Source organism: Polypterus senegalus, chromosome 12, assembly GCF_016835505.1.
Source record: "Polypterus senegalus isolate Bchr_013 chromosome 12, ASM1683550v1, whole genome shotgun sequence".
NCBI lineage: Eukaryota > Metazoa > Chordata > Cladistia > Polypteriformes > Polypteridae > Polypterus > Polypterus senegalus.
Genome location: NC_053165.1, coordinates 88073872 through 88101650, shown reverse-complemented (window position 1 = coordinate 88101650; position 27779 = coordinate 88073872). Strand labels below are relative to the sequence as shown.

Below are 27779 nucleotides of genomic sequence, written 5' to 3'. Positions count from 1 at the left end.
GACATGGGTGGAAATTGTGTTTTCAGACTAGTACATTTGAACTCCTTTAATTCTCTGTTAATAATAATGTGACATAACTGATAAGAAAGGCAACTGGGTTTTCTTCCAGAACATTTGCAGCAAACAAGTGGTTTCCCTCATTGTTTAAGTGACCTACAGTACATGTATAACATTTTTTATAAAATGTTTCAACCCAATTTTAAATAGATACCAATATCTGCAAAAGGAGAACATCCGACTTCACGCCTTGTCATATTTCCTCCAAGAAAAGAAAGTGAGTTGTTTTTTTCTACAAATAATTTTAAAACATTCGTGTTTTGTGGAGGCCTATACTTGCTGTCACCTCAAACTCTGAAAAGCATTCTCAAGGGGAAAAATAATTATCTTAATTCTGCTCCTGAGCCTAAAAAAGGCTTTGTGTTGACAAAGAAAACACATTTCTAGTAATAATTTAATGTTACGGGCAGATTGGTAGAGCAGTGGTTAGAGCCGCTGCCCCACAGATCCAACCTCCTGGGTTTGACTTCTCCAACTGCTCCTTGTCTGTGTGCAGTGGGCACATTCTGCCTGGGTTTCTTTAGGGTTCCTCCAGTGTTCTTACCACATCTCAAAGATGTGTGTGTGTGTGTGTGTGTTAGGTTACTGATGGTTCCAAACTGGCACTATGTATCAGTGTGGTGCAAAAATGAGCCCAAGGAAGGACTGTTGCCCATTGCAGGGCTGGTTCCTGCCTTGCATTTAATGCTGTGGGAGTAAACTCTGGCCCTCATAACACCGAATCAAATTTAGCAGATTTGATAAAGTTACGTTAAAATGTTAAATTGCGGATAAACTGAAGCACTGTATTTTCTGGTTTTATAGGAATCATAAGAAAATAATTAACAGTATCTTGACTGGTGTCCTCAAATTAGAAAGCACATCAAATACAGTAGATTTTTAAAGCATTCAGAACCCTTCACTTACTACACACGTTTATGTGTTATTTATTTAATTTGAAATGGACACATTTGCAATATTTGCCCATCCATCTAAGCTCAATAAACAGCAATGACAAAGTGACATGCTTTCAGAAAGGTTTTCAAATTTATTAAAAACTCGAGAACTGACATCTCTCATTCATAAAAGTATTCAGACCATTTGCTGTGGCGCGCCAAATTGTGCTTTAATTATTCTTGAGCTGTGTCTGGAACTTGATTGGACTCCACCAGTGGCAAACTGAGTTGACTGGACACTGTTTGGAAAGGCTAACACCTGCGCATAGAAGGTCCCACAATTCATACTGCACATCAGGACAAAAAAAAAAACACCAAGGAATTCTCTTTAGACCTCTGATGTAAAATTATGGTCAGGCAAAGATCAGGGGAAGGACATAAAAACCAACTGTACAGCGTTGAGTGTTCCAAGGAGCGCGGTGGCCTCAACAGTTATGAAATGGAAGAAGTTAGGATTCCTAGAGTTGGCTGTCTGACCAAACTGATTAATCTGGCAAGAACAGCGTTGCCCAGGGAGGTGTCCAAGAACTCAATGGTCACACTAAGAGCTTCAGAAGTCCTCTGCTGAGATGGGAGAACCTGTTGGAAGGACGACAATCTCAGCAGATCTCAATCAATCAGGCACTGATGGTAGTGTGGCTAGATAGATGGAAGTCACTCTTGAGTTAAAGGCATATGACAGCCTGCCATTGGACTTTGATATCACGAGGAGAAAGATTCTCTGGTCTGATGAGACTAGAAATGAACTCTTTGGGTAGATGTCTAAGCACTGTGTCTGGCTCATCACCTGTCCAATACTACCACATCAATGGCACAGACAGGAAGACTGGTCAGAAATGAGGGAAGGGTGAACACAACCAAATACAGAGAGGTCCTAGAAGAAAACCTGCACCACACTGCATGCCAACTCAGACTGGCGCGACAGTTCACCTTTCATTGCAGTGATGAGCTGAATCATACAGCTAAGACAATACTTCTATGAGTGAGAAATCTCAGTTTTTGTCTTTTAATAAATTTCCAAAACTTTCTGAAAACATGTGTTCACTTTGTTATCATATTTTATTGATTGATGGGCAAAAATGGCAAATTCATCCATTAACAGTTAAATCTACAGCACAGTAAAGTGAGCAGAAAGTGAAGGGGTCTGAATAATTTCTGAATGCTCTGTATATACAAACATACACTCTTCAGTGTGTGGAAGTAATCTAATAAATAAAAATGATGGCTGACAGCTTTCCTATGATCAGAGGATGATGTACAGAAGTTTAATGAGCCTGGAGATGCAGCATGCTGCTCTTTAGTTTGTGTGGAATGGCCATTGGGATATTAAGCAGAATAAGTATATTTTGTACTAAATTTATAAAGATTTGTTTTTGACATGAAAAATATTGAAAAACAGCTTAACTATTGGATCAATATTTGAATGATAAAAGTACCCCTTTTAAGCATGTGTTAGTATTCTGTGTACTAGTGTGATGATGAAAGTGTGACTTTTTGATTCTTTTGTTTTCTTTAAATCATACTTTAATGCTGCAGTGTTTCCCAGACATGGCTGACATCGGTGCAACACTAGACCTGCTGCTACAGGTAAATGTCAAAGTCATTTTCAGGAGGAAATACATCTCTCTATTATAATAAAAAAATCTTGGGAGACGTGAGGGTGGTACAGTATCGCAGTGGTAGCACTGCTGCCTCGCAGTTAGGAGACCCGGATTTGCTTCCCGGGTCCTCCCTGTGTGGAGTTTGCATGTTCTCCCCGTGTCTGCATGGGTTTCCTCCCACAGTCCAAAGACATGCAGGTTAGGTGGATTGGCGATTCTAAATTGTCCCTGGTGTGTGCTTGGTGTGTGGGTTGGCACCCTGCCCGGGATTAGTTCCTGCCTTGTGCCCTGTGTTGGCTGGGATTGGCTCCAGCAGACCCCCGTGACCCTGTGTTCGGATTCAGCGGGTTGGATAACGGATGGATGGGTGGGAGACGTGATCTTTTGAAGAGAGACACTTTCACGTCCAGACTTTGTGACAAGAGATTTAACCACGCCTGGGGCCGGAAATAAAAGACGAAGAGTAGATGACAAAGTAGAACATCGTAAAGAATTCAAAACCGTTGGTGCAATACACATGCAGAGCAGATTAGAGATAATGAAGGTAGGAAAATACGAAAGTCTTAAAAAAATCATAGTAAAGATTGCATTAGCGCACACAAACGGAAATTATTACTCAGTGAAATAACAGAGCAGCGAGAAGAGTTCAAATTTGTTGTTTGGATTTAAACTTTAAGTTGGAGACTTGTAGATCATCTAATTCGTGTTGCTATCAGGGAAAAGTAGTGTTTCTTCCCAGTGAAGAGGCGTATCCTCGAGAATTAAAAGATTTGTTATTTGGTGAAAGTGAAATCACGTGAGAGAAAATTTCACGCCCTGTGAGACAAGACTTCATGCAAAGAGATTTGGAAAAGTCCTGCCCACATCTGAAACATTTACAACCACGTACACGGTTCAATCATTTCTCCTTTGTGTGAATGCTATTGTCAGACACAGTTCGTGTAGAGAGAAAGAAACGATATTCACTCACGGGCAGTTATAGTTGCGTTGTCACTGTAAGATCCATTTTCCTAGTTCTATAAGATTCATGAATATTTTACTAGATGACAATGCATGATCTATGGGAGGTTCCTATAACCCCCGTAAATAGAATTGTATTGGTATATTCCTGCCATTTCTAACAGCTTTGAGTAAACAATGTTCTTCAGTCAGTGACAGCCTTGCCTTGAGTAAGGTGTGGAAGGCATAAGGTTTTAAACTGTGCCTGGGCACATGCCTGCGTGCCAACCGGCCTACGGGCCTTTTGAATGTGAAGTAACTCGTAAAACAGCACTTATTTAAATGTTGAACCGTATGCTTAAGGCATACAGAAGAAGAAATTAAGAACCTTTAAGTACAGAAAGAAGAAGTAAAGAACTTTTAAGTATAGAAATAACTAAAATTTCTCAAGAAAAGCTAAGTTTATAGAAGATACATTTTTTCTTTTTGCTTTTTATTCTACGTGTGTAACTATTTTTTCTTTTATTCTTGTGTGGATTATTTGCTTTTAACTTTCACTGAATATTTTTAAAATGAACTTTTGGGATGTGAGATTTCTTTAGACACGCGTCTTACCCGTGCCCGATTTCCTCTTATGCTCCGGCGGCTACAGTCACGATGTAATTCCAAACATGGAATCAAAATTCAATAAGATATTGATTAAAAGGTAAAAGCGAAAAGAGATTGAATATATGGACATAGGTGATATGACAGAAGTATGTAGATATTGTATGGTTTTAGACTTTGAGTCAGGGACTTGTAGATCATCTAATTCTAATTCATGTTGCCATCATGGAAAAGTAGTGTTTCTTCCCAAAGAAGAGGCCGACCTGCGAGAATTAAAAGTTTTGCTTGCGAGCGGCAGAGAAGCGAAGTTGCTGGCGCAGCGCGGGGGGGGTTGCCCCTGGCATTTCTATAAAATAATTCTGTAAAATAACTTAATTTGTATCTAAAGTGTGCATTTGTTTTTCTTTTTTGCCCAGTGCTTATCTACAGAAATGACATGTGATTCCGGCGCAGTTTTGGCTGCATCATTAGCCAATGGTGGCCTTTGTCCTCTGTCTGGTGACCAAGTCTTGAGTTCTGACTGTGTAAGGAACACACTGTCTGTCATGCAGGTAGCTGGAATGAATGACTATTCGAGGACTTTTCATTTCAAGGTGAGTTGCTCAATTAAAACAATATCTTTTCCATGTTATGGTCATAGAGCATCAGAGATTATCCTGGTAGCAATGCAGCATATTACTCCTACACTTCTAAAATTGCATTGGCGACCTGTTCCCTTCCGTATTCAATGTAAATATTTCCTTTTAGTTCTTTAAGGCTTTTCACGGTCTAGCTCCACCTTACTTATCTTCTTTAATTTGTCCCTATACTCTTATCACATACACTTCGTTCTTCGGACTCTTTGCTATTAACCATTTCATTATGTGGATCATGCACTGTGGGCAACAGGGCATTTAGTGTGTCAGGGCCACTGCTATTGAATGCCCTGAAATTTGGGGCTTTGTGCATGTACCTCATCTTTTTAATATTGCCTTTTGTTGTTCTCATTAATTTTGTTTGTATATTGGACTGTATGATTTTATGTGTATTATTGTACAGTGGCCTTGGGTACCTTGAAAGGTGCTTTTTTAAAAAAAAAAAAAAAAAGTATTAATGTTATTATTATTAGCAATGGATGAAAGATAGCAACAAAGCTTAGCATAGTAAAGATAAGATGCTGTCTGTGTGGAATAAGATTATTCTTTTTGTGTGACTGGGGGTTTTTCTCCCACATTCACAAAGATATGTAAGTTAGACTACTTGAAACTCCAAAGTGACTATCTGTGTGTGTGTGTGAGAGAGAAAGAGAGAGAGAGTGAGTGCCAATGGCTGATCCCTGCCTTACACCCAGTGATACCAGCCCTCTGTGCCCCTCAAGTGGTTCCAGAGAGTTATGTTGTAATGTACTGTAAAACAGTAAGGCCATACAACCTGGTGGAGATTTCTGGAAAGAAGACGACAAAAAACTGTCTTTGAATTTGTGCACAGCCCACATGTGATGATCATCCTGATGAAAATTTACAAGAAGAGCAACAATTTGTTTAAATCCATGTTAGCTTTGCAGGCTAATTAATGTCACTGTCTCTGTTGGTGGGAGATACAGCCCTGTTTTAAATGACCTTGTACTGCACCTGCATGGTCCATCCACAAATGGTAGCAGTTTAATCAGCAGCATTCATGCTACTTGTCGATGGATCTTCCTTTTAAAAGCTTTTGAGATGATTTACAGGAATATTGAACACACAGTATTTTGATTTTGATGAAGTGTTTTCTCTCTTGTGCGCAGTGTAACTGTCTGTACACACAAAGGAAAATCGGCTTCAGGTTTATATGCTGTTGGACGTATGTTATGACTGACATGGTTGATATCAACACCAAAACCATTTTACTAATGTTTTGCATTCTTTATAGACATCTTTGCCAGCTATGTCAAGCAAAAATGGTACAATGCAGATTGTAGTTCCTGGAGTGATGGGGATTATGTGTTGGTCCACACAGCTTGACACCTTTGGAAATTCTTTGATGGGAGTTCACTTTTGCCAGGTACAGTATTTGGAAAATTGTTCAGTTATAATAAATATAAATGTGCACCACTACAATAAAAAAAATCCGCAGAAGCAGATGGATGCATTTGCCAAACAGTAATTACTCATTGTGTTTTAATCTGCTTGCTTTGTGGTGCACTTTTAGAATAATATACTGTGTGAGACTTGCCCGGACACCACCAGTCGGAGACCACATCTTTATAAAAATCACACGTTTATTTTTCATTAATAAACACAGTCCCAAACACCACACAATGCACAAAGCAATAATCACCCAAAATGAACTTTCTTTCTCTCAGTCCTTGGCCGCCAATCTCCTCCTGGAAGCTTCGTCCTGCTCCCTCTCCCGACTCTAGCTCTCAGATTGCTGGGAGGCGGCACCTTTTATTCCTGCCCGGATGTGCTCCAGGTGGCTGATGACGATCTTCCGGCAGCACTTCCTGGTGTGGCGGAAGTGCTGCCCTTTGCCCCGGAAGCACTCCGGGCGTCCCTGGCAGGTTCCTCCGCCATCTTGACAAGTGTGGCGGAAGTAATGTTCTCTCAGCTTCTAGGAGGCTTAAGATGCCCCCTGGCGGTGGCCACGGGTCCCAACGAGTTGGAAAGTCTCTCCTCCTCTCCCGTGGTCCTCTCCTGCTCCAGGATGGTTGTGTCCTCCTGACCCGGAAGCTTTTACTGCCACCTTCCGGACCTTCTAGGCGTCCCGGCCGGGTAAGAACCCCAGCCGTCTGTGACAACTGTCAGGGAGAGACAGATTTTAAAGTCAGGCTGAATGAAAGCACTAGTTAAAAGTTTTCTTAAACATTAGCCTCTTTACATCGGCATATTTTCCAGTCAGACATCCTGTAGCATGCTATTAAGGAGCCAATATCTTGTGCTATTTATAACCTTGTCAAAAATAACAAATCGTCTTCTTAGAGTTTGTCAAGATCCATTGTTTTGGAAGTGACATTGTTCATTGGGCACAAAGTGTGATCCAGTCGTGTAAAGGACTCCAGTTTATTACTGGGAATGCTCCACACTCGCATTACCGTTTTGATTTTGAGGTTACAATTACCCTAACACACGTTTTCATCAGAGCACCAGGAGGTAACGGCCTCCTATATAAATCAAGGTGGTCTGTATGCCTAAACCTGGTCTTGCAGTAACATAATGTGCCACTGTTACTTCTTTGTATATTATACTGTAGGTAGTGGCATCTTTCCCCTGTAAAAAGTTGCCTTTTAATGAGCTATCGGGCTAAGGAGCTTGGGAGTTCATTAAATCTTTTCTTTATGTTTTTGCTTTTAAAAAATCCATTCTGGACATTTGCCGTTGACTTATTTCGGTTATGCCCAAGGTTTGTAGTTAAAACTCATTGCATGTACATCTGAACATAGAAAACAACATTTTCAAAGGGGCCATAATAAAAATGTATCAATTGATCATCTCCGTCATTTATTTCACTTTATCAGGAACTTGTAACAACATTCCAGCTTCACAGCTTTGACATCAGGACCCCTTTTCGTCAAGTGGTCACTTACAGACAATGGAAAGCAGAGTCTGAGGTAAGTATCTCGTGACAACAAACTGCAAAGCATCATGTGGTTCTTTTACCTTGACCACCATACTAATCACAAACAAGGCATGCTGGGAGGTATTATGAAACCTGTCACTTATTCATGGTAATCTCTCTGTAACAATTATTAACTGTTAGTTTGGTGTAAGTAACCGTAGAAGTAACTACTTAGCAACACTGTAGTTATGACATTTGGACATGTTTAAAGGGAGTTCCAGAAAAAAGTCCAGAATCAGTAAATAAGCTTCAGCAATTTAAACACAAATACATACATGGAAAAAAAAAAACCTCCAGTATTAAACCCTTAAATGTGCACAATTAGGGGCATTTTTTCACCCTTTAAAGTGCTCATTGTTGTCATACAGACACTTTCTGTTGTTAACTTAACAATGGTGTTTCTGCTGTGTAGCCAAACCGTCTTCACATTCTAGCTAGCGTTACACCTGACCCACAACCACCACAGTACCTTGGACACATCGAGTGGTAGGTGGCAGAGTGGGCTCACTTAGCTTTCAGATAACCAGTTATTCTAAGCCAATGGGGTTTAATTTAATGGCAGAGTTATAACATCCATCCCGCTATACCCTAACTACAGGGTCACAGGGTCTGCTGGAGCCAATCCCAGCCAACACAGGGCACAAGGCAGGAAACAAACCCTGGGCAGGGCACACACACACACTCACGCACCATGCACACACTGGGGACAATTGAGGATCACCAATGCAACTGTGGGAGGAAATCCACGCAGACCACGGGAAGAACATGCAAACTCCACGCAGGTAGGACCCGGGAAGCAAACTGTGAGGCAGCAGCACTACCACTGCGCCACCGTGCTGCCCTTATAACATCTATTGAATAAATAATGCAGCATGTGCAGCGTATTGACAGGACATAACAGATGAGCGGGCGACACTTCCACTGCCGCTCTTCTGACTTGGTTTTGACTCCTTACCTTGTGTCGTTTTCCATGCCGTTCTCATGTCAATAATGTATACTTTTTCGGTGTAATTCGGTTTATTTGCACGTAATAAAAGATGTGTGATGGGCTAACTAGCGACTCCAAACTGGCATAGTCTGAGCGGGTCAGAATGCGGCTTGTGGTGAACTGCTGGCATAGTAAGGTGTCTAAAAATATCCATCCATCCATCCATTTTCTAACCCGCTGAATCCAAACACAGGGTCACGGGGGTCTGCTGGAGCCAATCCCAGCCAACACAGGGCACAAGGCAGGAACCAATCCTGGGCAGGGTGCCAACCCACCGCAGGACACACACAAACACACCCACACACCAAGCACACACCAGGGCCAATTTAGAATCGCCAATCCACCTAACCTGCATGTCTTTGGATTGTGGGAGGAAACCCACGCAGACACGGGGAGAACATGCAAACTCCATGCAGGGAGGACCCGGGAAGCGAACCCAAGTCTCCTCACTGCGAGGTAGCAGCGCTACCACTGCGCCACCGTGCCACCCTGTCTAAAAATATGGAAAAATAATTCTAAAATCTTATTTTAGCTTTGTCATTCTGGTGTACTGAGTGTTGATGAGGAAAAAAAATTAAATTAAATCAGGCTGCAACATAAAAAGTTGGAATTAGTGTAAGCCACCCTAATTCGGAATGTTCATAAGAAATATAAAATTATTCACTTTGTAAGGTAGAGGTACATAATAAAGAAAAATTCTTGCATCAGATATTTGAAACATTAAAATATGTGCTTCATTTTAGAGGTTTAAACTCTAAATAATTCTTGATTGTAATAAAAATTGTCATTTTTCACCCTCTGATAGAAGTCCATAGAGGGACATAGATCCCTAGTAAAGGATCAAAAATGACATCACATTTCTAGTCACCGACAATGAAACATTTTAAAAATGAGACCCCACACACTTAGGTTTGAAGTTTGTCATTTGTACCCTCCTGCGAATGGCTCTTGGAGGGCTAGAACCACCGGTAAAGAGTCAAATATCAAAAGTATGATCAAATTTTTGATCAACAACTTCAAAATATCATGTTGCCTATACAACCAATATGTTATATATAAATGTCTATGTGTGGAAGTGTGTGTGTCTGTCTGGCCTAGAAGTGCGAGGCTACAGCATGAAGCTCAAAGCGTCGGCAAAGCGGAAGAAGAAAGAAGGACGTGGCTACAGCATGAAGATGAAAGACAGCGACTCTGTCACCAAAGTGAAACCGCTGAGGAAAGACAAACTCGCTTAGCCGCTAATGCACAAGCGAGGCGAGCAGGTCGGCAAAATGAAACCTCCGAGGGGAGAGTAACTCGCTTACCTGCTGATAGACCAGGGGGGGGAGCACATCAGCAAAACGAAAACGGCGACTCTGCATTTCAGTTTTTTTCCAGACGATTTCAATAGTTTCTAGGAGCCGGGCTTACACATAGTATAGTATATGCAGTGGAACCTCGGTTCATGAACATCTCTGAACATGTACAAATCAGGTTAGGCTTAGGGTTAGGGCATCTGTTCACGACCACACCCTCGGTATACGAACAAGCCAGTTTCCCTTTCGGTTTGTGCACGCCGATGATTTCCGCACGTGTTCAGTCTCTCCCTGTGAGGTTGGGGAGAGAGAGAGAGAGAGGGAGAGAGAACGGACTTGACCTCATAAGGCCAAGAAGGCAGTTAAAGAATGCACCAGGCTTGTTTTTAAAGAGACTGCTTTGAGCATTGTTTTAACCTCGTATTTAATGAAGGCTTTTTTCTATTGGATTTTAACCTTCACTTCTGTTGACAGCGATCGGTTCGTAGCATGCATTGTTGCAATGTTACTTTTCTTGGTGGTTTATTAAATTATGGATTTTTCAAATGTTCATTTTTTTCCCCTGTGCTTAAAACTAATTTAAAAAAAAAGTGTTTTTAGCAAGCGGTTCGTAGCGCTATAGCGCGAACTCTTGCAGTGTTGGTTTTCTCTGTTGTTCAAGGTTTTCTGAGTGTTATTCAATGTTTTTACATTTACAGTAGTTTACTATTACGCTGTGCATTTTATGGTATAGTTAACTATATTTGTGCTTAAAAATCTTTAAAAAATATATCTATTTACATACAGTACGTATGGTCTAGAATGGATTAATTGGATTTCCATACAGTCCTATGGGGGAAATTACTTCGGGTCACAACCAAATCGGGTTACGACCAGAGATTTAGAACGAATTACTGTCGTGACCCGAGGTTCCACTGTATTGCCAATCTGTATTCTTTCAAGGTTTTGAGAAAAGAAGTCAATTTGACCCCTCATATCTCATCCCGGGGTGAACCCCTGGGGGTGGTTGATGTGTCATATGGATCAGTTTTGTTAAAGAAACTTGTTGGTTTACTTTTTATCATAAAAGGTATAATTTCCTGCACAAAATATCATCCAAAAATACCCTCAAAATGACTTTTTCTTTCCCCAATGTCTAGGGGGGGGGGACCCAAAAAGCTCCTGCAAAATTATACTAGGACCGACCGAAAAGTGTTTTTAAAGCATTCATAAGTAATTCTTAAGAACCGAATAAAGTGTGCAGAATATGAAGGGGTCTGAAAACCTTGTGAAGGTACTGTAAGCTGAAGCTGTCAACCTCTGACTGGGTGTGTTTGCTTTCTCCTACAGGGCTATCAGATCATGAATATTTTGCTAGCAGCTTATCGAGGTGATGTTTTGTCCCTGCGTAGGTAAGCATATGGCATCATCTTTGCATAGCTCTTGAGGCTGCCTTCATGGTGGGGTATTGCAGATATTTCAAGGTAAAATGTAATGAACCATAAAAAAAAAATCAATAAATGTGTCCTGATTGTGCTTTCAGCTAGTTACAATACAATGAAGTTTTGAGAGTAACATCATGGTCTAAAAATGAAGTCATTAATTCAGTCCCAAAGAATGGGCACCAAATGGTGGGTGCAGTAGAAAGTTTAGTTAGGCTCTCCACATCCCCACAATGGTAAAAGGGAGCTTGAAAAATAGATGTACTAAAAAAAAATAGTATTCTGAAGCCAACTAATCTAAGTTAAGTTTAACGGGTGCAAACAGAAGAGATGCTTATCTGTCCGTCCCCTTCTTTTATGCAAAAAAAGGAGGAAAAAAAAGCTGAGATTGCGGCTGATCCTGATGTATCAGAAAGGCATTCATCCAACACTACGTGGTCAGTCAGAAAAAGGGGCGCACTCACAATACTTTGGAAAATGTAAAAGTCAGCAGTGTTGGGACAGTTTGTCATCCCCTGTGATTCCTAGTCATGTAATCTGACATCCCTCAGGTGATGAGACTATCATCTGTAGTCGTCAAGTTTGACATCCCCTCAGGCTAATAGTCGTGTAATGTGAGGCCGGCTTAAACAGCATTGATTGCTGGAAATATTATCAACTTAAACCTGCGCTTGCTTCTCTTTTTAGTGCAGTAAGAAAACACCTGGGATCTTCTTGGCCCATAGCCTGCAGCAGTGTAGTTTCTCTAAAGGCCTTTGTTATAATATAGTCTTAGAGAGTCCAGGCCAGTTGCTCCCATGATGGAAAATAATATAGTTTGACATCCCTTGTGACCAATCTGCAACTTGTCTTGACTAAATTTAAGATACAATAAAACCTCTTGAGTTGTTGTGGTGGGCTCTCTATGTGTAAGTGTGTGTATGTGAGAGAGACAGAGACAAGTGACCTGGAAGTACAATTCATAGAATGCAGCTACGAGGAATACATTTCTGATGATTAGCTTTTCAGTAATTACAGGAGTATTGATATAATCCTGAAATACAGTAAGTATCTATTGAAAGTTCATATTGTATGGTTAAGTAAGTGATCCTGTTGTTGTAGATCAGGGGTGCCCAATGCGTCGATCGCAATCGACCGGTAGATCGGAGAAGTAGTGCAGGTAGATCACATTGCATTCAAATATTTTTTTTTTTAAATGTTAGTCTATCATATACCCTCCGTATGGCGTTTGCCACTTGATTGACATACCGGGCGGCCAGTCTCAGATCTCTTTTCTTGTAACACACTGGTCATCCCGCACGCAGGATCAAACGTGTGAGCTACTGCAAAACTCCGGCTATCTAAATGATCTAGTTAGCCTTCCAATTTATATCGACTAAGGGATTTATTAAAAAATTGTTGTTTATGGGCTGGATGTGGAATTGGAAGAGGATTTTTTTCTCTCACAATGTCACAATCGAAGTGCGTTTGTCTGATCTGTCAATCCATCATTGCTATTCCAAAGAAGGAAAATGTGGAATGGCACTTTCGAACTGTTCAGAAAAACTACGAAACTGACTTCCTTCTGAAAAGCAATCTGAGAAAGAGAAAGGAGAGGGAACTGAAATCGCAGTTAAATCGGACAGCCGTCATTTTTCACTCAGCTGAATTCAAAAGCAAAAGGCAGACACACCAAAGCATTGTTCCGGGTAAGTCACTCGATCATTAAGCATAAGAAGTCCTTCCAAGATGGAGAGATGATAAAAGATGCCTTCGTTGAGACAGATGGGTAGGGAGAAATTCTTTCTGAGATTTCAAGACCCCTGGCCGGAGAAAAAGGAGTTTCTCCTAGTCATTAAACATGCAGAATACAAGCAACTTAATAACTTCAAACGAAAAATGCAACATCTGTCCTCAAAGCTGCAGCACCTTGAATTGGGGAACATCCAAAACCTCAGGTCAGAGCTGGAGACGCAATGGAAGGCGTGTGCGCAATTTGACAGCATACGCTACACAGAGCAGATTGAAAATTGTCTGTCAGACTATCGAATGGAAAAAAAGTAACATTTCGAGTGTTGCCCAATGTAGCGGAGTAAGAGTAGCGTTTCTTCTTCTTTCTACTCTTAGAAGTACAATTTTTTTAAAAAGTTACTCAAGTAAATGTAACTTGTTACTACCCACCTCTGATACAAATATATATATATATATATATACACACACAGTGGTGTAAAAAACTATTTGCCCCCTACCTGATTTCTTATTCATTTGCAGGTTTGTCACACAAAATGTTTCTGATCATCAAACACATTTAACCATTAGTCAAATATAACACAAGTAAACACAAAATGCAGTTTTTAAATGATGATTATTATTATTTAGGGAGAAAAAAAATCCAAACCTACATGGCCCTGTGTGAAAAAGTAATCGCCCCCTTGTTCAAAACTCACCTAACTGTGGTGTATCACACCTGAGTTCAATTTCCTGATTACTGCCACACCTGTTTCAATCAAGAAATCACTTCAATAGGAGCTGCCTGACACAGAGAAGTAGACCAAAAGCACCTCAAAAGCTAGACATCAAGCCAAGATCCAAAGAAATCCAGGAACAAATGAGAACAGAAGTAATTGAGATCTATCAGTCTGGTAAAGGTTATAAAGCCATTTCTAAAGCTTTGGGACTCCAGCGAACCACAGTGAGAGCCATTATCCACAAATGGCAAAAACATGGAACAGTGGTGAACCTTCCCAGGAGTGGCCGGCCGTCCAAAATTACCCCAAGAGCGCAGAGACGACTCATCCGAGAGGTCACAAAAGACCCCAGGACAACGTCTAAAGAACTGCAGGCCTCACTTGCCTCAATTAAGGTCAGTCTTCACGACTCCACCATAAGAAAGAGACTGGGCAAAACGGCCTGCATGGCAGATTTCCAAGACGCAAACCACTGTTAAGCAAAAAGAACATTAGGGCTCGTCTCAATTTTGCTAAGAAACATCTCAATGATTGCCAAGACTTTTGGGAAAATACCTTATGGACTGATGAGACAAAAGTTGAACTTTTGGAGGCAAATGTCCGTTACATCTGGCGTAAAAGGAACACAGCATTTCAGAAAAAGAACATCATACCAACAGTAAAATATGGTGGTGGTAGTGTGATGGTCTGGGGTTGTTTTGCTGCTTCAGGACCTGGAAGGCTTGCTGTGATAGATGGAACCATGAATTCTACTGTCTACCAAAAAATCCATCTGTTCGTCAACTCAAGCTGAAGCGATCTTGGGTGCTGCAACAGGACAATGACCCAAAACACACCAGCAAATCCACCTCTGAATGGCTGAAGAAAAACAAAATGAAGACTTTGGAGTGGCCTAGTCAAAGTCCTGACCTGAATCCAATTGAGATGCTATGGCATGACCTCAAAAAGGCGCTTCATGCTAGAAAACCCTCAAATAAAGCTGAATTACAACAATTCTGCAAAGATGAGTGGGCCAAAATTCCTCCAGAGCGTGTAAAAGACTCATTGCAAGTTATCGCAAATGCTTGATTGCAGTTATTGCTGCTAAGGGTGGCCCAACCAGTTATTAGGTTCAGGGGCAATTACTTTTTCACACAGGGCCATGTAGGTTTGGATTTTTTCTCCTAAATAATAAAACCATCATTTAAAACTGCATTTTGTGTTTACTTGTGTTATATTTGACTAATGGTTAAATGTGTTTGATGATCAGAAACATTTTGTGTGACAAACATGCAAAAGAATAAGAAATCAGGAAGGGGCAAATAGTTTTTCACACCACTGTATGTATATATATATATATATGTGTGTATATATATATTATATATATATATATATATATATATCTATTATATATATTATATATATATATATATATATATATATATATATATATATATATATATATATATATATATATATATATATATATACACACACACACACATACATACATACACAGCATTTTTAATGTAGGTAGATCATTTTGACCTGGTCATTTTAAAAGTAGCTCGCAAGCCGAAAAAGTGTGGGCACCCCTGTTGTAGATGAATTGATGTTGTCTGTCATAACATGGACCTGAACATTGTTGCCTGCACAGGTATTTGCTTTCAGGAGCTGATGTCAATTGTGTCGATTATGATGGAAGGTCTGCGCTACACGTTGCTGCCTCTGAAGGGCACGTAGAAGTTATAAAATTTCTTGTAGAGAATGCCGGAGCAGACTACATGGCCCAAGACAGGTAACTACTAAGGTTTATTAATTGTAAAGGTTACATGGTAGCGTCTGTTTATTCACATTAACGTTCTTAGGGAGAGGTTTTTGTGAAGGCAGCACGTTGGTACAGTGGATTCAGAACATGATTAGAGCCCTTCACTTTCTGCACATTTCATTTTAAAATGGATACATTTAGTTTACATTCAGTAGCCCATAATGACAAAGTGAAAACATTCCTGATGTTTGTTCAGGGAAACACAAACTTTCCTATGACTCTGACACAATGTGTTGTAAACTTACAATTTCTTCTCTATGATGATACCTGCAGTTGCATACAGTGGGATGCAAAAGTTTGGGCAACCTTGTTAATAGTCATTATTTTCCTGTATAAATCGTTGGTTGTTACGATAAAAAATGTCAGTTAAATATATCATATAGGAGACACACACAGTGATATTTGAGAAGTGAAATGAAGTTTATTGGATTTACAGAAAGTGTGCAATAATTGTTCAAACAAAATCAGGCAGGTGCATAAATTTGGGCACCACAAAAAAGAAATGAAATCAATATTTAGTAGATCCGCCTTTTGCAGAAATTACAGCCTCTAAACGCTTCCTGTAGGTTCCAATGAGAGTCTGGATTGTGGTTGAAGGTATTTTGGACCATTCCTCTTTACAAAACATCTCGAGTTCATTCAGGTTTGATGGCTTCCGAGCATGGACAGCTCTCTTTAACTCACACCACAGATTTTCAATTCTATTCAGGTCTGGGGACTGAGATGGCCATTCAGAACGTTGTACTTGTTCCTCTGCATGAATGCCTTTGTGGATTTTGAGCAGTGTTTGGTCGTTGTCTTGTTGAAAGATCCAGCCCCGGCGCAGCTTCAGCTTTGTCACTGATTCCTGGACATTGGTCTCCAGAATCTGCTGATACTGAGTGGAATCCATGCGTCCCTCAACTTTGACAAGATTCCCAGTCCCTGCACTGGCCACACAGCCCACAGCATGATGGAACCACCACCATATTTTACTGTAGGTAGCAGGTGTTTTTCTTGGAATGCTGTGTTCTTTTTCCTCCATGCATAACGCCCCTTGTTATGCCCAAATAACTCCATTTTAGTTTCATCAGTCCACAGCACCTTATTCCAAAATGAAGCTGGCTTGTCCAAATGTGTTTGAGCAGACCTCAAGCGGCTCTGTTTGTGCTTCCTCTGCATCACTCTCGCATACAGCATCTCCTTGTGTAAAGTCGCGAATGGTTGAGCGATGCACAGTGACTCCATCTGCTGCAAGATGATGTTGTAGGTCTTTGGTGCTGGTCTGTGGGTTGACTCTGACTGTTCTCACCATTCGTCGCTTCTGTCTATCCGAAATCTTTCTTGGTCTGCCACTTCGAGCCTTAACTTGAACTGAGCCTGTGGTCTTCCATTTCCTCAATATGTTCCTAACTGTGGAAACAGACAGCTTCAATCTCTGGGACAGCTTTCTGTATCCTTCCCTAAACCATGATGGTGAACAATCTTTGTCTTCAGGTCATTTGAGAGTTGTTTTGTGACCCCCATGTTGCTACTCTTCAGAGAAAATTAAAGGAGGAGGGAAACTTACAATTGACCCCCTTAAATACTCGGACTCACCTGTCTATGTAGGTCAGGGGCCACTGAGCTTACCAAGCCAATTGGAGTTCCAATAATTAGTTCTAAAAGTTTGGGAATCAATAAAATGACAACGGTGCCCAAATTTATGCACCTGCCTGATTTTGTTTGAACAATTATTGCACACTTTCTGTAAATCCAATAAACTTCATTTCACTTCTCAAATATCACTGTGTGTGTCTCCTATATGATATATTTAACTGACATTTTTTAACGTAACAACCAACGATTTATACAGGAAAATAATGACTATTAACAAGGTTGCCCAAACTTTTGCATCCCACTGTAAGTATTGGTCTTACTTTGACTGTGCATTGCCTTGATTTATCCTGAAATAGCAAAAGTATTAAGTTTTATTTTTTACATGCAACCTCTTGTTCCTTCACCTTTCTCTATATTAATACACCATATGGCCAAAAGTATGAAATAAAGCACCACTCCAAAATATTAAGTTCAGGTGTTTCAGTAGCACCTGTGCATAAAAATCGAGTATAGAAGACCATGCAGTTACCATTGACAACCAGAATGGGCTGAAATGGAGTGGGACTTTAAATGTGGCAGTACCAGTGGATGCCACCTTTGCCACAAGTCATTATGTGAAATTTTCAATAGACTCTAGCTGAGTCCTCCAGAGCTCCACTTCATTGAGGAGGTGATAACACCTGGTTACACAAAGGCTAAGATTAAGGGTGGGCAGGCAGTTGGCAGACTCAAGTCAAGTAAACCAAACACCAAAAACCTGCAATCCAACTGGCTGCTTAGCAGAGTGACTGAAGTACGGAGCCATGGAGGTGTGCAACTGGACCCATCTCAAAATTTCTGCTCTACTCGGTGTGCCCCAGTCAACTGTAAGTGCGGTTGCTGTGAACTGGAAGTGTTGAGGGGCAACCACAGCTCAGCTACAAACTGGTAGACCCTCCAAACTCACAGAACAGGGCCACCAAATGCATAAAATGTAAAAATCGCCTATCCCCTCTTGCATCGCTCACAGTCTGCCTCGGGAAGCAACATCAGCACAAGAACTATGCATCAGGGGAGATTCGTGAAATGCGTTTTCATGGCCGAGCAGCTGCACACACCTAAGATCAGCTGGAGTGGTGTAAATATGCTGCCATTGGACTGTGAAGCAGTGCGCACACCTCACTAGCTCAAGTCTGACAGACAATCCTGGCAAATGCCAAGAGCACGCCATCTTCTGGACTGTACAGTGCCTTCTGCAATGTTTGGTGAAGGAGAGATAATGGAAGGTTTGGCCTTGGCCCCTTGGTTCCAGTGTAGGGTACCATTAACGCTACAGCATAAAAAGACCTTTTAGCCAACTGTGCACTTCCACCTTTGTGGCAACAGCTTGGGGAAGGACCATTTCTGTTCCAGCATGACGGTGCCTGTGTGCACAAAGCCAGGTCCATAACTTGAGTGGCCCTGCACATACCCCTGACCTCAAACCAAGGCTGACCGTGGGGCAGGTCTTCTTATCCAACTTCAGTTCCTGACCTCACAAACACTCTTTGGGAGGAATATGCACAAATTCCCACAGGCTAAATCTTGTGGAAATAATAGTGGAGGTCTAACTCCATAATAATGCCCACAGTTTTAGAATGGGATGTCCAACAAGCTCAAATTGGTTTGATGGCCTGGTGTCCACAAACCTTTGGCCATATACTATATTTCAAGGGTCAAGTGCTTGGGGGAGTGTAGCACCTAAATACAAGTCATGAAGAAGTCCACTCATTCAGATCAAGCCAAAGGAGACTCACCATTCAGCCTGACCTGTGCATCATTTGGGATGTGTGAGGAGTTCAGAGCAGACCGAGGAAGAATGGTCAAACGCTGTATAGTGACCAAGCAAACTTCAGAACCCCAATGACCGCTTTTGATTTTACCAGTTCTCTGGAATCCTTATTGTTCCCTCACTACTAAAAATACTGAAGGAAACAACTGAATGAGTCAGAGGAAAAGTTAGAACGTGTACCAGTGAAGCCCCTTGGGGTTATTGTCACTGTAAATATCCTGAGAGTGGGACAGTTTAACAAATTTTGACAAAGGTTTAAGACTAGAAAATATATATTTTTAAATAAACAGAATACAAAAAGTGATATTCTAAGACTTGAAACACATTTTAAAACAACTATTTGTGTAAATATGGATTACTTACCCAAAGTAGTTACTTGGTAGTGTTCTTCCTCCTCTAGTCCTCTGAAGGTGGTTCCAGTAGAATACTAACAGGCTCCCTCCATTTTCTTTTAAATTCCTTCTACCCCTCCTTGAAAATTTGTAAAATCAGGACATGTTGTCATGTCCACCACAGGCAGGCTGTGTGCTCTTTTCTGTTTGCGGACCAGTTTCCTGGTCAAGACAATGTGCGGATCAGCCTGACCTTGCATTGTTTCTGTAAATGCCATTTAAAACAACAGCTTTATCATTACTGGACAATGAAAATACATCTTTCTAACCTTCTAAATATACATTCATGGCTATTTTGAAGGAGCAAGAATTGAAAAAATACTGATTGGGAACAAAAAATGGGCAGCAAATACTTGACTTTGGGCTGCTTACACTGCAACTGAAGTGTTAAGAATGACGAAGACTGCCATATTTCAGCTCAAAAAAAATAATTCAAATATCATTCCGAGTATGAAAAATACTTATGCCATTAAAACATAAAACTTATCGTATTTTTAAAAAATGTTTTTCAAAACACTATTTTTCACGAAATACAATATCTCATGGAAACAGGTTATAGTAGAGAAACTCCAAATTTCAAAATGGATTCCGCCCACTTAAATTTGTAAAGTACAGCTTGTTTCTTTATTCTTATTTTGCATAGGAGGAATTTAATACAGACTGGTGTACTTATGTGTAAACGTATACACATTGTGGTGGGGTATAAATCATGACAGCTCCAGGGGTGTCATGTTCAAACCCCCACATGCCTTTGTGAGGTTTCCCCTGGCACTCTGGGTACGAATGAATGTGGGTGAGTGTGCGTGCCCTGTGATGCACTGGATGAAGAGGGTTCAGGAAAAATCATTCAACAGAAGTCTCCACACAAAGAAAATGAAGTATGTGTGTATATGTAAGATGTTGTTACTATTGATTACAGATGGGGGAACACGCCATTGCAAGAAGCCACAAAATACAACAACGCTCATGCAGTGCAACTGCTGAAGAGATACAAAGAACAGCACAGATCTTTATAGTGGCACCAGCCGCCAAGTGGAATCCTCTACTTGAATGCATCATCATCTTCATCACAGTGAATAAAGAGCCACATGCAGTATGTATTGTTTATACCAAGAAGGTTCACAGTTTGTTCAGTGCGTATCAAGATTTTAACATTTCTGAAACTGAGTAGCTGCTTTCTCTGAGCTGAGCTGTTTGTGTGTGTTTACATTTATAGTTTAAAATATTTTCTTGTGTCTTTTTGTCGCCTTTTCCTTTATACCGCATGCAGGTGTTGTCCTTTCTACATTTACTGTATACAAATGAGGTTGGGCTGGGGTAACATACCTGATGTTGACATTTTAAATAAGACCCTCAGGCTGATGTGTTTAAATAAATGTATGCCCTGCACTCAATAACCAGTTTAGCTACCATATTTCTCCAGATTCACAATCAAACCTTTTCAGGGCATAGGAAGAATTCAAACAAACAAAAAAAAAAAAAAAATCAAGAATTTAATTTTTTTTTTTTTTTAATTGTATTGCTCAATTCACATCACTTTTCCTGTAAACTCTTTAAATAACATTCAGCATCAAAATATACAGCATTGTCTTACCAACACGCTTCAAAACACTGATAAGCAATTGTAAAACTACAAAAGCAAAAATGAACATGCAGTAGTTACCTGTAAAAGAGAAAAGATCTGCTTATTTTTGTAGGATATACATGTGAAACTGAACACTCTTGTGAATCACACAATTTTATTCCTGAAAGTTTTGAACTTGAATGTTAGTCTGCTCCACCTCCTCCTCTCACGTCTTCAACAGCTACCCAAATAGAAGTACTGAGATACTTAGAGGCACTTACTGGCTACAAACGTACAAATGTATCCAAATGTGAGATTCTGTCGTTGTGATCATTTATCACTGGCTCTTTGTGTCTGTACTCACTAAATGCTCTTATCTTCTCATCAAATCAGAGTTGACTTTCCAGGTTTGTAAAGTAACAGGGCAGGGGTGACGGTGGCATGCAGTCTCGGCCGACACATTTCTGTGTGGTTAAAGAAAGAAGAGAGTTAGTACAACTGACCTCCACAAAGCACCAGAGCTCTCTCATAGATTTAATGTAATGAACCAAGTGGCTATGTATGGTGGTCCCCATATTTAATTTTGTATAGTAGGACCCTCTCCATGATGCATGTTATGAAAATACCAAAACTTGTAAGAAGTTTGGACAGCAACAATAGGATTTTTTTCCCCCTTTAAAATGCAGAGGAAATACATTCTTTAACAAGTCGGAGCTTTTAAGCCCAATATTTGCTGGTGCATGCAACCTGAATATGCAGTATTCATCTTTTCTCTGTATTTATATTACATATAATACAATTTAATTTAACAGCAATATGTAACATACACAGTATGCTACACTGAGTTTCAAATGACAAAATAAAGTACAACTCCGCAGTTTAGTACAACTGCTCTGTATTAGCATCGGTCACAGGATGAGAATGAACAGATACTAAAATTAACATGGAAACAGAAGAAAATAATAACCTCAATTACCAAAGGTTTCTTAAAAAAATTAAGAGCATTGACCAGATGTTCACTGTATAACCACATTTTTGCCCGTATGTAATGCCTGTATACAAAAAATGTATAATTTGTTATGCACTGACAAGTTAAACAAAACAGATCTATTGAAGCAATTAGTCGGCAGGCAAAGGCCTGCACTCTTGAAATGGCACTATATTTACAATTTACCAAGGCAGAAAACAAAAAAAAAAAAAACGTCCACATGTGAATACCACCTACGGAGGTAATGCAGGAGTATCTCAAAACTATTGTCTCTTTAAATACACTGTGCCTGTTTGCTTAAATCGTTCACAAAGTTGAAACAAAACCATTATTTTTTAAATGAGCTGATAAACTGAAATTATGCGAGACGTCAATGGAAATCCACTTTTCGGACATGCTCCTTTAAATGATTCATCATCAGTGGCAGTTATTTTGGTTGCATTCCATGGATTTATTTTAATAATTCTGCACTGTTGTCACTGGTGTAATTTTCTTAGCATACAGCATATTCACTTTTGTAAGAATATAAAATGGCCAAGACAGCAGTCCAGTCTATGTGTAGAAGATGATTTCTGGGATTTGTCCGTCCTCAACTGAAGTGCCATTGTTATTCCCTGGTGAACTAAAGAAGAAAAAGCAAGTCTTGGTTCCCGCTGCTGATTCATGGATGACTTTCTTTAGTCCTTTGGTTCCATAATGTGAATCAGGACCCTAAATCAAAAATACAAGAAAATGAACACTTCTGAATTAGTAAGCAGGGTTCAAAAGATTATGTAGTAAAAATACAGAGAAGGAGGGAAAAACTGAAAATATTTAGTCTTTCTACTTTTCGGTTGAATGTTGGAGAATATTATACTCCGAGTACAAATGCAGCTCACGTTAGAAAACAGAACTTGTTGCTCTAACCTGGTGCTACACTGCAAAAAAAAAAAAAAAACGTAACATATAAAGAAACATATCAAGGAACATTCAGTTTTCAGACCTGTTACTCCTGCCAGAGGAAACGAAACAAACCGAAGAATTCTGACAAGGCAATCAGCATGTATGTAAGTGTTAGGATCAGTTCAAATGTTGGAGACAAAAAAATAAAATTAAAATCCCACGACATTTAAAACAAACCACACTGCACTTTCCTAACTAGCCTGGGGGACAGAAGTATTAATTCAAATTCAAAAAGAGTGCTTCCTCCTGAATAGGCTCAGTGCAACCGACCACCAAGGGTCAATTCAGACTCCATTCTGTACAGGAGAGAGTGTGACGACGATTACCACTACATGAAGAGCTATATATATATATATATATATATATATATATATATATATATATATATATTAATGAGACCTCCAGGCCACTAAATGCTCCACAATAAAGAGGTAAGAATATTATGAGGTTTCCAAGGTTGGGTTATGGGTTAGAAAGTGCATTATGGGATACCTAGCTCACTATGAGTGTCAAGAAGTAAACCAATAAACAAAGAAACGACACACAATCCTGCTAGTGAGTTGTCATTCATACTAAACAACTAATTTTTTTCACTTCACTGGCAATGCAACATTAAATGGGACTTTTTGTTGCTAACCTCAAATGAGAAATTTGCTTCATAATATTACAAGGCTGAGTCAATAGTTATCTGCACTTTGGTGTTCATTTGGTTTAGGTTGGCAGTACAGCTTTCCCTGAGCACACATGGCATGTCTGTGGTCACACTGGTAAAGTTTCGACCTTCATCAGTCAGATTGTCTTGCTTGCCATTTTGCTCTCCATTTGCACCAAAGAAGCACAGGGCTGACATTCTCATTGGTTCATCAGAATGATGGTACAGAACTGCTCAAGGCTGTCGTCGATACTGGACGTGGATGGTTGCTTAACACATTTCCAAGCATTTTTTGAACTTCTCAATCCATTTTCAAATACTCTACTGTGGTAAAATACTGTTTCCATATTGCACAAAAACACTTCTGTGGATTTGAGCCCCTGGTACACCCTCAGCACCCTGCTTTTCATTGGTGCCAATGGAGAGTGAAGTGGCCATGTTTAGTCCTAGAAAACAACAAGAGAAACTGAGTGATCAAAGTCAAGACATGGCACTGTGACCACATTGTGAAAGCTGTATGGCCAAACCAGACAAAATTACCACTAAAGTGTGAACAATTATTGACAATTTTAGAATATTGCACGTTTCTAAATGTGTCTGTATACTGTCTAAACATTCTTCTTGTGTCTTGGGGCTGATCATTTTCACTCTACATAACAAAACTGTGCTTGTTAATTGAATTGCCATTTTAATCTATGCTGCCGAATTAAAAAAAAAAAAAAATCCCCAAAATAAAAAACCCAACTTTCCTGTGTAGGGAGTATACATTAATATCCAGATGTTATTTTAAAACTTGCAGTAAGTTTTATTTTAAAAGGATTGTCTACTTCATGGACAAACAAACACAAGATTTTGTTTTTTGTCTTCATATTCATTAGTCGCTTCACTACACAGAGCAGTTTGAGCCAAATACACAACACTTCAAAATAACATATACACTGCAAAAATAGAGAACTGCACGGCCCAGCACGTTTACATCACTCTGGGATTTTGTAAACAGAGTTACGTGTGTCAGTTGTGCTGTCAGATATTGTAACAAAGCCCCTCAATCCGGAGTGTACCGGCCCGAGCCAACACCCAGTTTTCTGTTTACAGCGACTAACCTTTCAGAAAATCATTAGCACAACTTGTAAGCAGTTCCAAAATTAACTGGAATAACTCTTATTTTAATCAGGTTTTAAATTCATAACAGCAATTATCAAGATTATCACTGCACCTTTACAAGTCCGGCAGCTCTCATAGAAATGTATAAAATCAGTTTAGGTAGGCCAACTTTGTTCCTTTGTGATCTTTGGGACTTTGTTCTTTCTTTATGATCCTACAGTAATTTTCTGAGACAAATAATCACAATGAATGCACAAAAATGCACAGTGTACATTGAAAATCATAAAAGCAGAATTATGTGGAGCTTTAGGTGGTTGCATGGAAGAAATAACTGGTAATGGAAAAAATCCTGCTGTCACCACCACAGCTTATTACTATAAAGGAAGATTCATTAAGGTCTACTCTGCTAGTGCAGTGCTCCATAACTAAAATACAAGCACTAGTTATAAAGTGGCTGAGGCGCGAGACATTAAACCTCAAGTCGGATGGCTCATTTCTCACCTCTGACTTCCGATACGACTCTCTGCAGGTCAATATATCTCCCTGTGCCCAGACTATAAGAAAATTCTGTAATCGCATATTAAATTTGTAAGTCGCATTTTATTAAAGTCTCAGCCAAATCTACAACAAATAGAAAACATGCACTTGCTATTCAGCTCTGATAAATGGCAGTTTTACCCTCACAAATATTCGTCCTACTGCCGTGTCCACATTACCAAAAAAAATGTATTATTATTATTCAAAAGTACGCAGGAAATTCCAGTCTATTGAGCTGCTCTTCTCACACGTACTTAAACGCTGGGTTAATTAACTTCTTTCTATTGGTAAGTTATGTTTACAAGTGAAGTCAGTTTGGTTGATTTCTCTTTTACCCTTTGTGCTTGTCCAAACGTTTAAAAAGCCCATCAGTTTACAACGATATCAGTTCATATTTTTTGGTGGGTTTACAAGATGTGGTAGCTCGCCTGTCCCTGCTGCACGTGTTTTGTTCATAGTGTGCCTGTTTATGTTTTTGTCTCACTGGATGTCGCATGATGAAGGGTTTCAGAGCTTACTGAACTGTCACACTCTTTTCAAGTCACTAATTTATCTGTCAGGCCAGAACAGCCTAACTTACCAAATGAGAGTGCAGACAAGGCGGCCATTAGGAAGTTTCATACTTGTGAGTGTGCGTCGCTGCTAATGGCCTAAACTGCAATTGTGAAACCAGAATTGAGGTGCCATACAGTTAATGATGAAGTTAGAAGAGGGCAAAATGATGCATTAGTCATTAAAAAAACACCACAGATTTAACACTTTAATATTACACTGTTTGTGTGTAGATGTGGGGAAGCTTCATAGCTAAAAAGTAAAAGGAAGGAGTAGACAGCAGGAATGTTTATCATTTAAGCCAGTGGTTCCCAAATTTTTTCAATTCTTGGCACCCTTGCTGAATCCAGGTTTACCCAAGGAGCACCCAATCATGTCAAATTCTAATTTGCGAAATAGCCAGTACATTTTTTTTTTTTTTAATTAAAGGGTTAATGAAAAAAATAAATTAAACATGTATTTAAGATCACAAAAAAAGTAATTGAACAAATTCAACAAATTATAATTAGTGGGATTGTGGTGTGGCAGGTCCATGGCTACGAAAGATTGGCGGCTTTTAAAGAATCCATTTGCCGTGTCAGTCTCCGTGGGCGTGACCGCGCATCTTCAGGGAGTTGATGGAGTAATTGGGGCGAGTCACACCTGCATGGGAGGGTCCGATCGTTCTCAATTGCTTAATCGGCTTCCTGCGATGGGCAACTGAGCCATATAAAAACAGGCCGTCACAGAAGGGGAAGACGAAAAGGCTTGGAGGATGAGAGCGCGGCATTGGGGCGAAAGAAAGAGGACCAGCCAGCATGAATGAGACAAGTCAGCTCTGTTCTATGTGCCACCTTGTAAGATTCTAGCAATGCATTCCTTGGTATTGATGCCTGCTTATAAAAAAAATACCTTTTTGTTGATTTAACTCTTAACTTTCTGGTAAAGCAGTCATGAGATTTACTAACCATGCTGGGATTTCAACTGACTTGGTAGCATGCACTCTGGTGCCAGAACTTTCATACACAGTACACACTGTGGCCTCTCTTCACCACTGACATCTGTCAACGTAAAACCAAAGTCCAAATAACTGTCATCATATTTCCAATATTTGAGCTTCTTCATTCTCTGGTTAACGGTGGGCCCTTTTTATTTTCAATCCTACAATGCTTATTACTGTTTAGTAAAAAAAAACGATCCATTTTTAAAAATACATATGAGAAGAAATACTTCAAAAACTTCACTTGATTTAATCACAACAATATACAATCGCCGAAAACTAATTCAACACTAAGACTGCGCGAAACCGACAGCTATTTATTTACAAAGTACAGAGCAAGTTTGACAAACTACTAAAACAATCAAGAAACTTAACTATTGTACAGCTCCATCTACTAACCACTTCTAAAGGCTTCCGCAAACAGTTCTTACTAAGTGAGTTACTGGTTTGCATCAGGTCCACCAGATGTCGCGTCCTATCACATTGAATTGAAAATAGAAATTAAATGATGAAAATGTTGTAATATTTCTCGGCTCCCCAGGTTGCCACAGCGCATACTTTGGGAACCACTGATCTAAGCAGTTCACAGAAGCTAATAAATACACAGTTGTTAGGTTATATCATCAAAGCTTTTGAATACAAGTCAAGGAACATTATGCTCAGACTATACAATGCACTAGTGAAACTGCGGCTGGTATGTTGGGTGCAGCTCTGGGCACCACACTAAAACAAAGACAGGGCTGCACTTGAAGCTGTGCAGAGAGCAACCAGGAGTCTCCCAGGACTTAGGATTAAACCTGTTCTGGAGACTACAATGGGATCTTATCCAGGTCTTCAAAGTTATTAAAGGCATCGATGAGAGAATTCTGCTAAATCTACTTTAACTTAAAACATGAATCAAGTACTCCTGGACAGCAGTGGAAATTAAGGGGGAAGTGAAATTAGGACTGAAATCAACAAGCACTTCTTTACACAAAGAATTGTGGGACTCTGGAACAAACTACTGAGA

At 39.9% G+C, this 27779-nt stretch overlaps 2 protein-coding genes across 3 annotated transcripts in view; one reads left to right on the top strand and one right to left on the bottom strand.

Annotated features, from left to right (window-relative positions):
• glsl (glutaminase like) overlaps positions 1 to 22217 on the top strand; it is a 53839-nt gene extending 31622 nt beyond the window's left edge. The window contains exons 14-21 of the mRNA XM_039772793.1: positions 208 to 274; positions 2529 to 2579; positions 4555 to 4731; positions 6029 to 6160; positions 7614 to 7706; positions 11327 to 11388; positions 15502 to 15642; positions 20372 to 22217. Coding sequence (XP_039628727.1) covers positions 208 to 274; positions 2529 to 2579; positions 4555 to 4731; positions 6029 to 6160; positions 7614 to 7706; positions 11327 to 11388; positions 15502 to 15642; positions 20372 to 20468 — 820 coding nt within the window. The 3' untranslated portion in view covers positions 20469 to 22217. The remainder of the gene's footprint in view (positions 1 to 207; positions 275 to 2528; positions 2580 to 4554; positions 4732 to 6028; positions 6161 to 7613; positions 7707 to 11326; positions 11389 to 15501; positions 15643 to 20371) is intronic.
• The window catches only part of LOC120541299 (BTB/POZ domain-containing protein 1-like), a 24166-nt gene continuing 18469 nt past the window's right edge, over positions 22083 to 27779 (bottom strand). For both annotated transcript variants that reach the window (XM_039772795.1, XM_039772794.1), the window contains exon 8: positions 22083 to 22715. In XM_039772795.1, coding sequence (XP_039628729.1) covers positions 22557 to 22715 — 159 coding nt within the window. In that variant the 3' untranslated portion in view covers positions 22083 to 22556. The remainder of the gene's footprint in view (positions 22716 to 27779) is intronic.